Here is a 16,077-nt window from a genome sequence, read left to right on the forward strand (position 1 = left end):
ATCTAAATACTGCAAGACATTCTAACTCTACCAGTTTTATTCTGGATAATCTTCAGTAGCATGGATATTTAGAATATTTGTATTGGGCTTATAAAACTTACTAATAAAAATCTATTACAATGGTGTCAATATAAAAAAGCAGCTTTGTTTTAACTATTTATTGATTTGTTTTCTTACGCTATTAATAATTGTCTTGAGCAAACATGCATTAAATTCAAGCCTAAATATAACAAAGTTTATTAAGTAAGCTAAACTCAGTTCAATAGGCATGTTACTTACTAACTTCAGTCTTGCTATGGTCTCCTCACGATCTTGTATTTCACTGTGTTTTTTTTTAATTTCTTCCTGTTTACATGAAATAATGTTTGTAAATATTTTTTTAAAATAAAACTTTATTTTAAACTTGAGAAGTAGAATATTTCTACACAAATTGTTGCATAGGTATCAGGGCATTCATTACAATAAATATCAGTCACCAAATTATTATCTCCTGCACTTGCATAGTTACTATATTTTTAAAATAAGATTTGAATGTATTTTTTTCTGATTTACTGTTCATACTTTACTGTATTTTAAATACCTGTGCTTGTTAACATGCAAACTATTGTAAATAAGCTGATTGGTTCCTACATAATTGTGAACCATTTAAAATCGAAAGAAGGGAGGTAGGGAGAAAATATCAAGCTACCTGGAATATATTGGGGAGTTTTTATCTTAAGAAATCCAGCTGTTGAAGTAAAATAGGATAAACATTACAGCAATAAATCAGGAAATCAGCTTCAAATTAAAATCTACCTGCATTCCCTAGCTCAGTGGTGGCGAACCTATGGCACGGGTGCCAGAAGCGGCACTCAGAGCCCTCTCTATGGGCACACGCGCCATCGCCCCAGTCCTAGGCCTTCAGCTGGGTTTTATAAAACCTTTTCGCTTTAGGCCTCCATCACCATGTGCAAAAATGTTCAATCAGTCAATTTCAACTTCTCACGGGAAAAAAAAAGATCTTGCAAAGTTGGAATTGATTGAACTTTTTAGTCTCACCCAGTCTGCCGTTACCACCGTAGCCACGCCCACCCAATGGGCCACACCCACCCGGCACCCGACGATGCATAAGTGGGTTTTGGATTGCAGTTTGGGCACTCGGTCTCTAAAAGGTTCGCCATCACTGCCCTAGCTGGTCTCATGTAATTTCAATATTTCATCTGCAATACGGAATTGTAGAACTGATAAAGGATTGCAAATATATATATAGTGGTCAGGAAGGGCTGTCCTCAGTCCAATACCCAGAGACTGTACACCAGCTGAAAAGAGAGGTGGACGGAGTCAGGTGAGTGTCAAAGTCATTGTCCGGGAAGTAATCCAGAAGTACATTAATAAGATGGCACCCCAAAATGAGCTGCTGAGAGTGCCTGAAGCAGCAGCTGATCTAAAAGGAAGATCAAGCACAGGAAGTGCCATGCAGGATAAGTCCCTGTATGAGATGTACAACAGATAGCTGAGGTTGCTGACATTGGAAAATCTTATCAATGGCTAGAAAGAGTTGGACAGCATTGAGGCACTGATCATAGCTGCACAAGAAACTAAGCACCAGATCCATAGAAACAGGACTGGCTCCTGATTATGCGGAAAGGCCTCAGAGACCATCTGTCGAGCCCTGCGAGGCTGACCCGGCCGGGTACGAGAACGCCGCCAGCCACCCCGTCCGCCTTACCCTGCCTTCAGCGTTCTGGGGAAGCCTCGGACTGACCGGCATCGGGTAGATGGTGAGGGAGCCCGTCGCCGCATCGTCGGGTTGCCTTGGGGCTCCGCCGCCGGTGTAGACACTCCCCTCTGTCGTCATCCCCCTGCACCTCGCAGGGCCGACAAACGGCTGAGGGGGAAATAGACTGAGCGGAAAACGACCGGACGAGGCCTCCGCCCCAACAAGCTACGGCGGAGGAACGGGCAGCGGTAGATTGCTCCAGCTGTGTGATAGGACGGCAAGGACTGGGTTAGGGCCAGGTGCAGCACGGTGGATGGTGGCTTGAGGGGCGGGGCGGCGTTAACGAGGGTGGGGTTGGCGCGGTAACGAGGGTGGGGCTGGCGCGTTTCCTATGTAAGGCACTGGGAGTCTCCCAGTGCTGACTTTGAACTGAATGGAGTGCATTAAACTGCCGTTCGTCTGGCGTACCTGCTTGATGGCTGTTGTGTGAAGCACCAAGACAGGACGTTTTGACACCATCCAACAAACAGTGGCTGGATGTAAGATGTAGGCAGGGATAGCATACACTGAATGGCACAACCAAGTAGCTGGAATGGGCCCTAGCCAATAAGAGGCAGTTCAGTAGTGAGAAAAGCAAGATCCTGGACTTAGGCAGGAAAAACCAAATGCCCAGGTATAGAATAGACAGTACCTGGCTCAACGATTGTAACTGTGAGAGGAATCTAGGTGTCCTAGTGGACCCCCACTTATGTCTGAGCCAGCAGTGTGTTGCAGCTGCCAAAACAGCCGATTCAGTCCTAGGCTGCATCAGCAGAGGGATAGCATCAAGATCATGAGAAGCGACAATGCCACTGTATACCACACTAGTGAGGCCACACTTGAAATTACTGTGTCCAATTCTGGTGCCACAGTACAAAAAAGATGCTGAGACCCTAAAAAGAATACAGAGAAGAGCAAAAATGGTGGTAAGTCTGGAAACTAACTATATAGTGAACAGTTAAGTGTACTGGGTATGTCTAGCCCAGTGGTTCTCAACCTTTTTAATGCCGCGACCCCCAACCGGTCGTAAGTCGAGGACTAAGCCGGCCGTAAGTCGAGGACTACCCAACTGGTCGTAAGTCGAGGACTTTCCCTGCCCGGGAGCGCCGCGCATGCGTGGTTCCGCCCCTGCGCCGGCCGAGGCGTAGCTGGCAAGCGGCAGAGACGGAGCAGGCCGACCACCAGCTGGCCCAGCTCAAGGGAGGTAAGGCACCCGCCGGAAAAGGGGGGGAAAAAATGGTGGACAGCGTTGCTTGGCGACCCCCGTGAAATGGTTGATCGACCCCAAATGGGGTCGCGACCCATAGGTTGAGAACCGCTGGTCTAGCCTAACAAAGAGAAGGATTGGGGTGACACGATAGCTGTCTTCCAGTACAGAGATGAGGGGAGGTCAACTTATTCTCCAAAGCACTCGGCAGGACAAGAAGCAGTGGGTGGAAGCTCATTAAAGAGAGATCCTATTTGGAACAAAGGAGAATTTTCTCTCAGCGAGAACAATTAACCAATGGAACACTTGCTTCCCAGGGTTGTGGATGTTTAAACTGGATGTTTTCAAGAAAAGATAGGGCATTTATTTGTCTGGGATGGTATAAGGACTCCTGCCATAAGCAGCGAGATGGATTAGAAGGCCTCCAAGGTCTCTTCCAGCCCTATGAAGCTATTTCCACAGTGTATTGGCTAGACCAGGGGTAGGCAACCTTGGCTCTTTTATGACTCGTGGACTTCAACTCCCAGAATTCCTGAGCTAGCCATGCTGAGGGGAAAGGGAGAGGTTTCCAAGCTGAGCCATGCTGGCTCAGGAATTCTGGGAGTTGAAGTCCACGAGTCATAAAAGAGCCGAGGTTGCCTACCCCTGGGCTAGACCTTCTCAAGTCCAGATAGAAGATTCCATAGAAGGCTGCGGAAAATAACAGGGCTAAGATCCTGTGGGACTTCCAGATCCAGACAAGCAAGCAGGTACTTGCCAATCAAGCAGACATTGTGGTAGTAGACAAGGACCAAAAAAACAGCAGTGGCGATAGATGTCGCAGTGCCAAGTGACAGCAATATTAGTTAGGAGGAATGCAAGAAGCTGGAGAAGTACCAGGAAGAACTAGAGAGGATGTAGAAAGAAATGGCCAAAGTCTTCCCAGTGGTGGTAGGAGCACTCAAGGCTCTGACTCCTAAGCTGGGAGAGTGGCTCCAATAGAATCCAGGAAAATCAGAGCTCCCTGTCCAGTAGAGTGCAGTGCTGGGAACATCTAAAATACTGCATGGAAAATCCCAGACCTCTGGCAGAAGAGCCAAGATTGAGGAAAACACATACGACTCATAAGGGTGAGAAAGGAATTATAGCTGATGAGAGCTAAACAGCTTGAAATAGCTATACTAGTCTCCCTTTAACTCTTTGTCGGCTACAAAATTTTGAATTTACAGTTGTCGCAGTAGTGACGTTTGCCTGCAAAAAAATGCTCCTATATTGGAATGAAAAAGCAGTAGCAGATTGCTTTGTCCCATATTTGGTTATAGGGATATTATTATTCCTATAAGAAGTAAACATGACCTCAAGTTGAGATTGAATGCAGTTTTCTGGGCAACATTTTGGAAGTGACTTATTCCTGCCTTCTCCCAGGGTATTTTTTTCCCCCAATTTCCCAGTCTATCCTGACATCCCTGGTAATCTTTCTCACTCAAGTGCTGCTTCATGTTCAATATTATTTTTATAAAATGTTCCAAAAGAATTTGGATGGTGTACAGATATTTCTTGTTTAGCAAATGCCTTGGACAGCAACCATTATAGCAGTGATGAAAAAGTGCAATCATGCCCATATTTATAACCTGTGCAGCGTCTCTGTCTCTCGTTCACACGTTCATCATTACAGTCGGCTAAACAGCTGTCCCAAGGCTGATATGCCCCAGAGCAGAAAGATTGATTAAACAAGCTATCTCTGCTGCTTTTCTCCACCGCTGAGTGCTTCTCTAAAATGGGCTACCTGCAAATTAAAAAGCTCAGCTCTGTGACCTTTACTGAAGGCTGGGCCACTGGCAGCTGCTGTCTGAAAGTGAAAAGATCTTAATCATTTCACACTAAAGACCTGTTGCCTTCTTTTGGTTGTATATTCTATTAAGTAATGTAGCTTTATGAAATGCTAATGCTATTCAATATTTTAAGAAATTCTTAATTGGTTTCTCTGCTAACTACGGAGTTTTTTCACTTATAAAATCTAGAAAGATGTTATATACATGCTAATCAACAGCAAAATATAAAAATTCTTACTCAGTTATGCAGAGCAACTGCATAAAACCCCTAAACCAGGGGTAGGCAACCTTGGCTATTTTATGACTCGTGGACTTCAACTCCCAGAATTCCTGAGCCAGCATGGCTCAGCTTGGAAACCTCTCCCTTTCCCCTCAGCCTGACTAGCTCAGGAATTCTGGGAGTTGAAGTCCACGAGTCATAAAAGAGCCGAGGTTGCCTACCCCTGCCCTAAACCTCACATTATTCATTTCATTTAATCAGTAAAAATATAAGAAGCCTTCTTCAGCATAAAACTTGACAGTGCTTAAGACTTAAAACAAAAAAAATGTTTTGTGAAAGAAAATGAACTGTGGAATGTTTTCCCAAGGAATCGGAGCATATTCTTGATATTCTAGTAATTCCTGAAATTTTCTTACCTTAGCCTCTCCAATTTCTTTATCTGCAGTTTCAAGCACAATTTCTTTATGCCTCTCCAATTGTTGGGCCAAGTGATCAATTTCAGTCAACTCTTGACACAGTTCTTCATTTTTGTTGCTTAAATGAACCACCTCACTAGTCATATTTTGCCTACTATCCAAAAGATCGTCTATGCGCTTTTCAAGCTCTTTGTTTGTTTGCTGTAGAAATTCAACCTATGAATATTGACACCGTGTAATCCAGTTAAATACGTCTGAACAAAATTTAGAAATTCCTTCAAGGATCTTCCATAATGAACAAACACAGTACTTGCTGCCTTTACAATACAAATTAACACATTAAATCTATGAATGACAAAAAGTCTCTTTAAGTTATACGTAATTGCCTAAGTTACATATTAGACCCCAGACATTTGAAAAGAAAACTGGAAAAGCATAAAGAACATGATTAAGATAGCTTTAATTACAATCTGCATACATTCATCAAACCAGGACACCAAAAATAGTTCTCCAGGAAATGTTGATAATTAACAGTGAAATCTCATTTTAATGGACTAATTGTATCTTTTATTCATTTGTATGAAGATGTCATTATCATGCAAATTACATCAATTGATGCCTGGCCTTTTGCACTGTTTATGTAATGCTGTCATTATGTCAAATGGCACTTGAAAAGTGTGCCCATTTGCATGGGAAGTCCATTTAATCAAGGTGCAGAAAAATGGAAATTTCATTGTACTTTGGCTAACATTAAGATGATCCATACTTTTAAGGTTTTCGGTTATGCTTTAGTGGCCTCTAGATGTAGAAGCTGAAAGAGACTCAACGGTGTTACCTGCAAATTCAGGTGATCGATAATTTTTTCATTACTTCTGCTTTTGGCTTCCAGAGATATGACATCATGAGAACGACCACCATCTAGTGCGAGTGCTAAACGTTCAATCTCACTGTCTCGGAGCTCAACCTTCGAAGAAAAAAATAACTGTTTGTGTTAACGCTGTCAGTGCTGTAAGTCATGTGCCCATGATATAATCCCACACATTATGCGCTACTCGAAGCCAAGAACACTGGTAGTAGTAGCTATCCAACCAACTCACCCACGCTCATTTCCCAGGGTTTTCCTTTCTCTACCTCCCCTTTGCTGCTGCCAGTGCCTTTGACCTCAAGCGCAGCATTAAAAAAAAGGAAATAAGGACTGTGGAAAGTTAGGAAAGAAGTTGAATAAGGTGCACCTGAAGCCAAGGATATTGGCCATCCAATCCAATCCTTCCCAGCTCCAGGGATACTGCTCTTCTCTTTCCATACCTCCCCAAATTGTAGCCAATATTTCATTTTCCTGCTGTCCCCTTGCCCTTTCTTCCCAGGACATGTATATTTCAGTTTAGACATAGAAATGGGAATATTTTAATCTGAACCCAGACCATGAGAAACTAGCTGCTCTGTGCATAGAAAGATTTGTATGTGGGTTGCACATCTCTAATATTAAGAGACGAAAGCCAGCTTGGTGAAGTGGTTACGGTGCTGGCCTAGAAACTCGGAGACTGAATTCTGCCCTCCCTTAAGCATGGAAGTCAGCTGTGTGACTTAGGGCCAGTCACTCTCTCAACCCAAACCGTCTTACAGGGTTAGTGTTGTGGGAAAATATTATAGGAGGCAGGAGTATTAGATATGTTCGCCATCATGAGTTGATGGTGTGTGTGTGTGTATGTGTGAGTATATACTCACAAATATATGTGTGAGTATCTACTCACAAATATATATGTATAGCTATAGATATTGTATATATAGAGAAATGGGACAATAATAATAAACTCGCTTCTTCAATTTTACAGAAACAAATTAGCAAATACTGTATGTAGGCAAAACTATTAAGAGTTTAATATACCTGTTTGCTGTAATTTTTCATTTCACGTTCAGCTATCTCTAGTTTTTCCTGCAAGTCGCCTACTTCAATCTGCAGCTCATGAATTCTGAAATATTCAATACATAGATAAATCACCTTCATCTTGCCTCTGTCATAAACACAAACTTCCAATTTTAAATGCATTTATAGAAAAAAGTTTTCCTTAGAAATTTAGAATTTTGTAGAGATCCTTCCATGGTAAGAAGATTCAGAGTTAGATATGGGCCTGCACTATCATGTTTGTATATTATAGTATGAGAAGTTGCCACAATTTACGGCCAAAGATCACCAGGGGGTAAAAATGAACTGATAGAAGATTGAGAAATACATGGTTTCACAAAATCCAAACCCCGTTTTTTCTTAAACAAGACTCCAAAATATGTAAGAAACTATATTGCTTCTAGACCAGGGCTTTTCAACCAATGGTATGGGTACTACCTGTGGTACATTGGCACTTGACAGGTGGTACGTGACCATCCTAGAAAAGTGGTAGCGGGGGAGGGGAATGAGAGTGCCGTCAGGCGGGCAGGCAGATGTCTTGCTCGGCTGTGCCTTGGGGGGCTCTTTTTTCAGTGCCATTGTAACTTCGAACAGTCACTAAGCGAACTGTTGTAAGTCGAGGACTACCTGTGCTTTATCACTTTTTTCCCTTTTTGGGGGGGGGTCAAGTTTTTGACACCTTGCTAGGCGACTGGTGGTACTCGGATGTTGCCATATCCTAAAAGTGGTACAATGGGTGAAAAGGTTGAAAAGCCCTGCTCTAGACCTGATATATAAAAGGGAAAGCAGATGAGTATTATAAGGTCTCCACTATACTCTTCAAATCTAATCTACATAATTGGTAAGTAAATAAATATCTCTGTAGAAATGTTCTGTTTCTCAGTCTAGTATAGGGTAATATAATTAAAGATGTATAAATTATGCATTTCTTCTAAAACTGCACACACACCCCAGTTGGGAGTTGGGAGTGGGAGGCACTGTTATGCGGTGGTTCTCCTCCTTCCTCACCGACCGTACGCAGTCTGTATTGGCAGGGGGACAGAGGTCGACCCCAAGGCCCCTAACTTGTGGGGTGCCACAAGGATCGGTCCTCTCTCCCCTTTTGTTCAATATTTATGTGAAGCCACTGGGGGAGATCATTCGTGGTTTTGGGGTGGACTTCCATCAGTACGCTGATGATACTCAGCTGTACATTTCCACCCCAGGCCACCCCAATGATGCCCTTGACGTGATGGCCCGATGCCTGGAGGCCGTAAGGGTCTGGATGGGGAGGAACAGACTCAGGCTCAACCCTTCCAAGACCGAGTGGCTGTGGCTGCCGGCGCCTCGGTCGCTGACTATAGGGGGCGAAACTCTGGCTCCCTCGGAGAGGGTACGCAATCTGGGTGTCTTCCTGGATCCACGGCTGACACTGGAAGACCAGTTGGCGGCCGTGGCCAGGGGGGCNGCTGCACTGGCTGCCGGTGGCTTTCCGGGTGCGCTTCAAGGTGTTGATTATCACCTTCAAAGCGCTCCATGGCATCGGACCTGGATATCTCCGAGACCGCCTTCTGCCTCAGATTACCTCCCATCGGCCGGTACGCTCCCACAGAGTGGGTCTCCTCAGGGTGCCGTCAGCCAGACAGTGCCGGCTGGCGACCCCCAGGAGGAGGGCCTTCTTGGTGGGAGCTCCCACCCTATGGAACGAACTACCCCCAGAGATCAGGGTGATCCCTGATCTCCCTTCCTTCCGCCGCGCCCTCAAGACATGGCTATTTAAGCTGGCAGGACTGGCCTAAGGGGTATTTTTAGTTGGGTTTTAAAACATTTTTAAAATAACAAAGGCCAAATTAATATTTCCTTTTAATTACGTTTTAATGGTAATATTTTTGTACTTTTGTATTTGTTTTTATTAGGCTGTTAGCCGCCCTGAGTCCGCAAGGAGAAGGGCGGGGTAAAAATATAATAAATAAATAAATAAAATAAAATAAATAAATCCACTCCTAATGTCAATGATTGAGATGACCCTTGAAATATTGCTAAAGATTAATCACCTGTTGTCAGCCACTTGAAGAAGATCCGCGATATACGGGTCATCTGGTTGAGGAACTGGATAAGCGCCAATCCCTGAAGGAGGAACAGGCTGATCTATTTGCATACGTTGACGTCGAAATGGAATATTTCGTTTCTTACCACCTTCAAAGATAAATCTGTATTACTAGAAGTTTGGACAGGTCATGTTTTGTTATACATAATTCATACATAAAATGGAAATTGCACAATTTCATGCTTTTGAAGAAAAGCTACTTGTCAGCGACACTTTAAATAAGATCTTTTTGTGATTATGTGAACAGTAAATAATACATTTATTCATGTGCTAATTAAAAATCTGTAACATAAATAATCTTTGCGCTGCAATAAAAAAATAATGCATGATTAAGAAACACTAAGGGCATACAAATACATAAAATAGTGACAAAACAACCTGCAGTCTTGATGTGACTCCTAGGACGTGTTTTGTATACCCCAGAGCTCTTTTCTATACTTGTTCAGATGGATGAAGCTTTTTGATTCATTGTGGGTGGTGGTGATGAATGATTTTAAGGAGTAAAGTGAGTATCTTAAACCTTGCTAATGGTTAAGACATCATTTCACCATCTAAAAATCCCAATCTTGGGAGAGTTTTAAGTACAAGATGTGAGGCACCACTTTATCCCCTAAAACACCCCATCTCAAAGACTTTGGTCCACCTATTCATGCCGCAATAGAGTTTTTGTGCATCTTGCAGACCGGAAGCCAAATTAATTCAATGAAACCTCAATTTAGCATTCCTCAGTATTACGGGCTTTGTATGCAACAAAATTTACACATCGATTGATTTCATTTGTGTTAAAAATGTTATGCAAATAATACCCATCCATGTTAACTTACACAATTTATGCAATGATATTACCTCACAAATGGTATAATTCATAAGTCAATGACATAGTTTTGTGTTTAATGGAGATTTGTGAATAACAGTTACTCCTACTCCAGTTACTTGCAAGACAACAAGAGAGCATCAAGGACCCCACAATTAAACCACTAAAATAAGGGGAGCAGATCCAAGGCCAGTGGAGACCCAGTGGGGCAGGATGGGGAAGATAGGTGGGGGTGCACTGCAGCATCCCTTTAGTCAGTTGTAAGGGGAAATTTTGTGAATTTGGCCATGGGGGTCATGTACCAGTTATAACTTTGAGACCAGGTTGCAAATAGCTTTGGGGGGGGGGTTCCCGTTGTAACTTTAAATGGCTGCTAAACAACCAGTCATAAATCTATTACCCTGGGATTTCCTGATACTCTCATCCAAGTACTAATCAGGTCCAACCATGCTTAGCATTTTTGAGTTCCACCAAAATAAGATATTTTCAAGCAAATTAGTATATGAGTCACTAAAATAGGTTTTAAACAGTAAAACTGGGAAATGAAGAAAGCATAAAAATAGGAAGACAGAATTTGTACCTGGTATTCAGAAAATAAAGATAGTTTACAGCTTCTTTGAAGCCTAAATAGGAAAGTTACTGAAGTTCTTTAGAAAAACAGTACAAGAGTCCACTGAAATAAATACTCATTTATTTGTTTTGCCCATGCTCTTCAGGATCAAGTGCTTAAACTGATACTTTGTTCCTGGAGCTAAAGGAACAGTGAAGTTACTTCAATAGTAATAAGAGTGCACAGAATTACAGTCCAATAAAAGAATCATCAGACCAGAATGATGAGCACATAGACTGTCACTGTACCTGGTGTCTGTACCACAGCTTGCAGGTTTTTTTCTTGAAGCTGTTGAATTTTGTCAGTCTTGGCTTTGTTTTCTTTTTCTAATGACCTCATTTTATGTATATACTGATTATTCAAAAATTTCATATCTGAATTCTCGTGTTCAAGTTTCCTCAAAGTAGCTTTCAGATCTGTAAGGAGGAAAACAATTTGATCCCATGCTTCTGTTTTTACTGCACAATGCTAACCATAAGAAACTCTTCATAAACTATTTTCTGGTATCTAAAATTATTGTAAGGCTGCCAAAAAACAGGGCATCTAGACACAATCAAAGCCAGACAGAGAATAGAACAACTGAAAGAAGTCATGCATGATCAGAAAATCTTTTGGGGAAGGGGGAGAGAGAAGGAGGGGGGGAGAGGAGGAGAGCTGGTTCACAGAATCACTAAGAATTGGACATGATTGAACAGAAAGCATCACCATCAAAATTATTACATTAACAGATTTATGATTATCAATCATAATCAGGGGCAGCACTATGCTACAAGAGCTCATGTATACAGTCGTCCCCCTTAATAATCCCCAAATTCTGTTTCCTCTGAATTTTTTAAAAATAAAAATGCATAGGAAGCTAGCATGTTGAAAAACAAAATGTCTGCATGGTATTTGACACAGCCTACTTGGTGAGAGAGAAAGGAAGGAAGGAAGGAAAAGTAGAGACGGCATGGAATGAATATTGCATGACTTTGCTGCAACCATTTTAACAGAGTAGACACTATAACAGTCATTCTATGAAGCTCTCCAAATGAGCATATTGTAAATGCTCAGGACTCCAAAAAGTACTGCATTCATTATGATGAAAAAAGATGCTAAGCAAGAATTAAATCACTGGCATTATCAATGATTTAATGGCAGGCATTCCTCAACTTAGTAGCCATTAGAAGTTATGACAGACCCCCCCCAAAAGGGATGTACAACCTGGTTTCAAAGTTCTGACATTCCCCCCCAGTCTTCTGATTGCATTTTGGGTGCTTGGCATTTGCTTCCAGCAAAAACAACATTAGCATTCGCTTAATGTCTATGGAGTTTGATTTATAATCATCACAAAGAAGGTCATAAAAACAGGTCCAATCAAGTGAATGTCAACTTAAAACCTGGAATTGTTTCCCGAAATAATATGAAGTGGTTTTATTTCTCTTACAAAATTTGTGCATTAAAATGTTAACTCCATACAGTATATGGCTGTCTTATTGAACTTCCACCCATTTAGCCACCATTTAAAGTTTCAACTGTTGGCTTGGCGACTGGCTTGCAATGACTTTGCAGCATCCCAGGGTCACATAATCACCAGATGGAAACTTCACTGCCAGCTTCCAACAGGCAAAGTCAATGGGGAAGCCAGTAGGAGGTGACAAATGGAGATGCTGCAGGAAAAGAAACTACGGATGGAAACTAATCAAGGAGAACCTAGAACTAAGGAGAAACTTCCTGACAGTTAGAACAATTAACCAATGGAACAACCTGCCTCCAGAAGCGGTGAATACTTCAACACTGGAAGTTTTTAAGAAGAGACTGGACAGCCATTTGTCCAAAATGGTATAGGGTTTCCTGCCTGAGCAGGGGGTTGGACTCTATGACCCCCAAGGTCCCTTCCAACTTTATTTATTTATTTATTTATTTATTTATTTATTTATTTATTTATTTATTTATTTATTTATTATTATTATTATTATATTATTGTTATTATTATTATTATTATTATTATTATTATTATTATTATTATTATTATTATTATTATTATTATTATTATTATTATTATTATTACGGATCATTGCACAGTCAGCCAGATGTTCAGACTGGATTTGGCATTTTGTCTACCTATCGAGTCCTTACCCAGGACCTGTGGATGTTTGATGGTATTACAGACATCGTCGCAGGATGAAAGCAGTTCCTAGTAAGGCTGCCTTTTGCAATTGACTAATGGCAAATTTGTCAATGCCAATGGTGTTCAAGTGGTGCTCCAGTAGTTTTGGGATTGCACCCAAGGCGCCTACTGTATTATTATTGGTACTACCCTTGCTTGCTTTTGCCACAGTCTTTCTATTTCTATTTGTAGGTCTTTGTATTTTGTTATCTTTTATTATTATTATTATTATTATTATTATTATTATTATTATTATTATTATTATTATTATTATTATTATTATTATTTGCAATTCGCTTAACAATAGCCACTTAAAACTGCTGAAATGGCCATCATAATTTGGCACGGTCATATAACATCGTGCCATATGACCACATCAGTTAGCAATGGAGTTTCCAGACCAATTACGGTTGGTAAGTGAGGACTACCTGGATTTATAGACACCCGATTAATGTTCAGCTCAAAAGTAGTTTCTTGTTTCCAGATTCCCGGTCTGAATCAGCTTGTATAAAAAAATTTCAGTGGTTCCTGCTCTTTTAAATAAAAAATTAATTGTATAACCAGAATTTAGCCTCTACTGCTATCTGCTTCCCAAACTAATTGAAAATTGAAAAAAGCATGTTTCCCTTTTGAGCTTGAAGGTATGGAAGATGGGAATACGAAATGTTATTTGTCTTGAACAAAATCCTTAAGTGTAGTATCAAGATAGAAAATTTGCAGAATTAGGGACAACACCTTACTTAGTTAAAAACAGATAGCAAAGACAAACTGCAAAATGTAAGATAGAATGTTTTTTTTTAAAAAAAAATTGTATTACCTTTGACCTGTTCTTCGAATTGCTCTTTCAATTTCAGAACTTCTAAGTGCAATTCATTATTTTCACGTGTGAGCCTGGCATTTTCTTCTCGATAAGGTCCTAGAACGACGTCAAAGTTACTGCATTCTTTTTCAATTTTACCGGCAGATAACTTTGTGCTCCGGAGGCTCTCGGTTGTATGAACGAGGTCACTAAAATTAATAAAACAAATAATGAAAATATGGAATGTTGACAGTGTATTTCTAATTTCTTGTAAGTATTCTGTTGAATCGCCATGTAATAGAATAGTAATCGTACATTTTGATTACTGATCAATTCTAGAGTTTTCTTTCTAATGTCCACGTAAAACGATAGGTTCATATTAATTTAGCTTTAAGAAAAAAGATGCACAAGAAAAATCTTACATCCTTCCTGCCAGAGGGAATAATAATACTTTATAAGTTGCCGAACTGGGTCACCTTCCATAAAGAACTGCACTGATCCAAGTATTTTCTTTTATTCCTTTTTTTAATACCTGAAAAGTTTTTCCACCAGAGGCAAACTTTCTACTCCCAGTGGTTGTCGGTATCCCAACTGATCCAATCGTTTCCTTAAATTAACAAACTTCCGCTCTACAGCTGCAGTCATTGTGAAGATTCTCTAAACAAAAAAAAAATAGGTTCAAAAAGGGGGCCAAGTAAATAATTAAACCTATACAAATTTAAATCTATACAAATTACCATGCACTTATAACATTAACTTATAGGACCAAATCACATGCGTGCCAGCACTGAGTGAACTCATTGCAAAAATGGGAATGGTATTCTGACAGTTCAAATTTGTAAATGAGGTCAACAGAGGAAGGTGTGGATCCAAACAAAACCCTTACTGATACAATGAAATAACAATCACACCTAGTTATAGTAACACTAATAACATACAATATTATATAATGGCAACAATACTTTATCATCCTTTTTTTTAAATTATACATAACTCAAGACGTGAACATGCCTCTGCCTCCTATTTTCCCACAACAACAATCCTGTGAGGTCAGTTGGGCTTGTTGTTGTTGTTAGTTGCGAAGTCGTGTCTGACCCATTGCGACCCCATGGACAACGTTCCTCCAGGCCTTCCTGTCCTCTATCATCTTCTGGAGTCGATTTAAGCTCACGCCTACTGCTTCAGTGACTCCATCCAGCCACCTCATTCTCTGTCATCCCCTTCTTCTATTGCCCTCCATCTTTCCCAGCATAGGCCCTTCTCCAGTGAGTCCTTCCTTCTCATTAGGTGGCCAAAGTACTTGAATTTCAACTTCAGGATCTGGCCTTCTAAAGAGCAGTAAGGGTTGATCTCCTCTGGGACTGACCGGTTTGATCGCCTTGCAGTCCAGGGGACTCGCAGGAGTCTTCTCCAGCACCAGAGTTCAAAGGCCTCAATTGGGCTAAGAGAGAGCAAATGGCTAAAAGTCATCCAGCAGCCTTCATGGCTAGAGGTGTAGACAAGGGGTCCTCAACATTGGCAACTTTAAGACTTGTGGACTTCAATTGTTCAATGCTGAGAGTTGAAGTCCACAAGTCTTAAAGTTGCCAAGGTTGGAGATCCCTAGTCTAGAACTTGCAGTCTCCTGGTTTCTAGGCCAGCACCTTAACCACTACACATAGACCTTGACTTACAACAGTTTGCTTAAAGACCGTTCAAAGTTACGACGACACTAAAAAAGGTGACTTATGACCTTTTTTCATGCTTATGACCGTTGCAGCATCCCCATGGTCACCTGATTTTCATTCGGATACTTGACAACTCACTCACATTTATGATGGCTGTAGTGTCCCGGGGGTCATGTGATCCCCTTTTGCGACTTTCTGCCAAGCAAAGTCAATGGGGAAACCAGTTTCACTTAACAACCTTGTTACTAATTTAACAACCGCAGTATAATTCACTTAACAACTGTGGCAAGAAAAGTCGTAAACTGGGGCAAAAGTCACTCAACAAATTTCTCACTTAGCAACATAAATTTTCGGCTCACTAGTGGTCGTAAACTGAGGATTACCTGCACTCCAGCTTCTGTGTGTTTGTTTATACAGTAGTGGCCAAAATTGTGGAAACCTTTTGAGAAAAGTGTACAGTAGAAATGCCACCTTTGGTTAAGTTTCCACCCATTTTTCTTCTAATTTCTTTATAACTGTAGCCTTGTTCACTCAATAATACTATTTTACATCGCTTTCTGGGCAACCAGTCAACTCTTTGCACCATGACTTTAATTTTAGTATGTTTTACAAGCTCACTAAATGAAAGAACACAAAAAAACCCAACCAGCTTGATAG

At 41.0% G+C, this 16,077-nt stretch overlaps 1 protein-coding gene across 1 annotated transcript in view; it reads right to left on the bottom strand.

The window, feature by feature from the left end:
- The window catches only part of CEP135 (centrosomal protein 135), a gene marked incomplete in the record, with an annotated part of 42,986 nt that extends 28,588 nt beyond the window's left edge, over positions 1-14,398 (bottom strand). The window contains 8 exon segments of the mRNA XM_015823987.1: positions 280-345; positions 5,393-5,608; positions 6,228-6,356; positions 7,278-7,362; positions 9,329-9,470; positions 11,054-11,221; positions 13,772-13,962; positions 14,286-14,398. Of these exon segments, the coding sequence (XP_015679473.1) occupies positions 280-345; positions 5,393-5,608; positions 6,228-6,356; positions 7,278-7,362; positions 9,329-9,470; positions 11,054-11,221; positions 13,772-13,962; positions 14,286-14,398 (1,110 nt within the window).
- Between the last annotated feature and the right edge of the window lie 1,679 nt (positions 14,399-16,077).

This window comes from Protobothrops mucrosquamatus, unplaced genomic scaffold, assembly GCF_001527695.2.
Source record: "Protobothrops mucrosquamatus isolate PMUCROS unplaced genomic scaffold, P.Mucros_1.0 scaffold2066, whole genome shotgun sequence".
In the NCBI taxonomy this organism is placed as follows: domain Eukaryota; kingdom Metazoa; phylum Chordata; class Lepidosauria; order Squamata; family Viperidae; genus Protobothrops; species Protobothrops mucrosquamatus.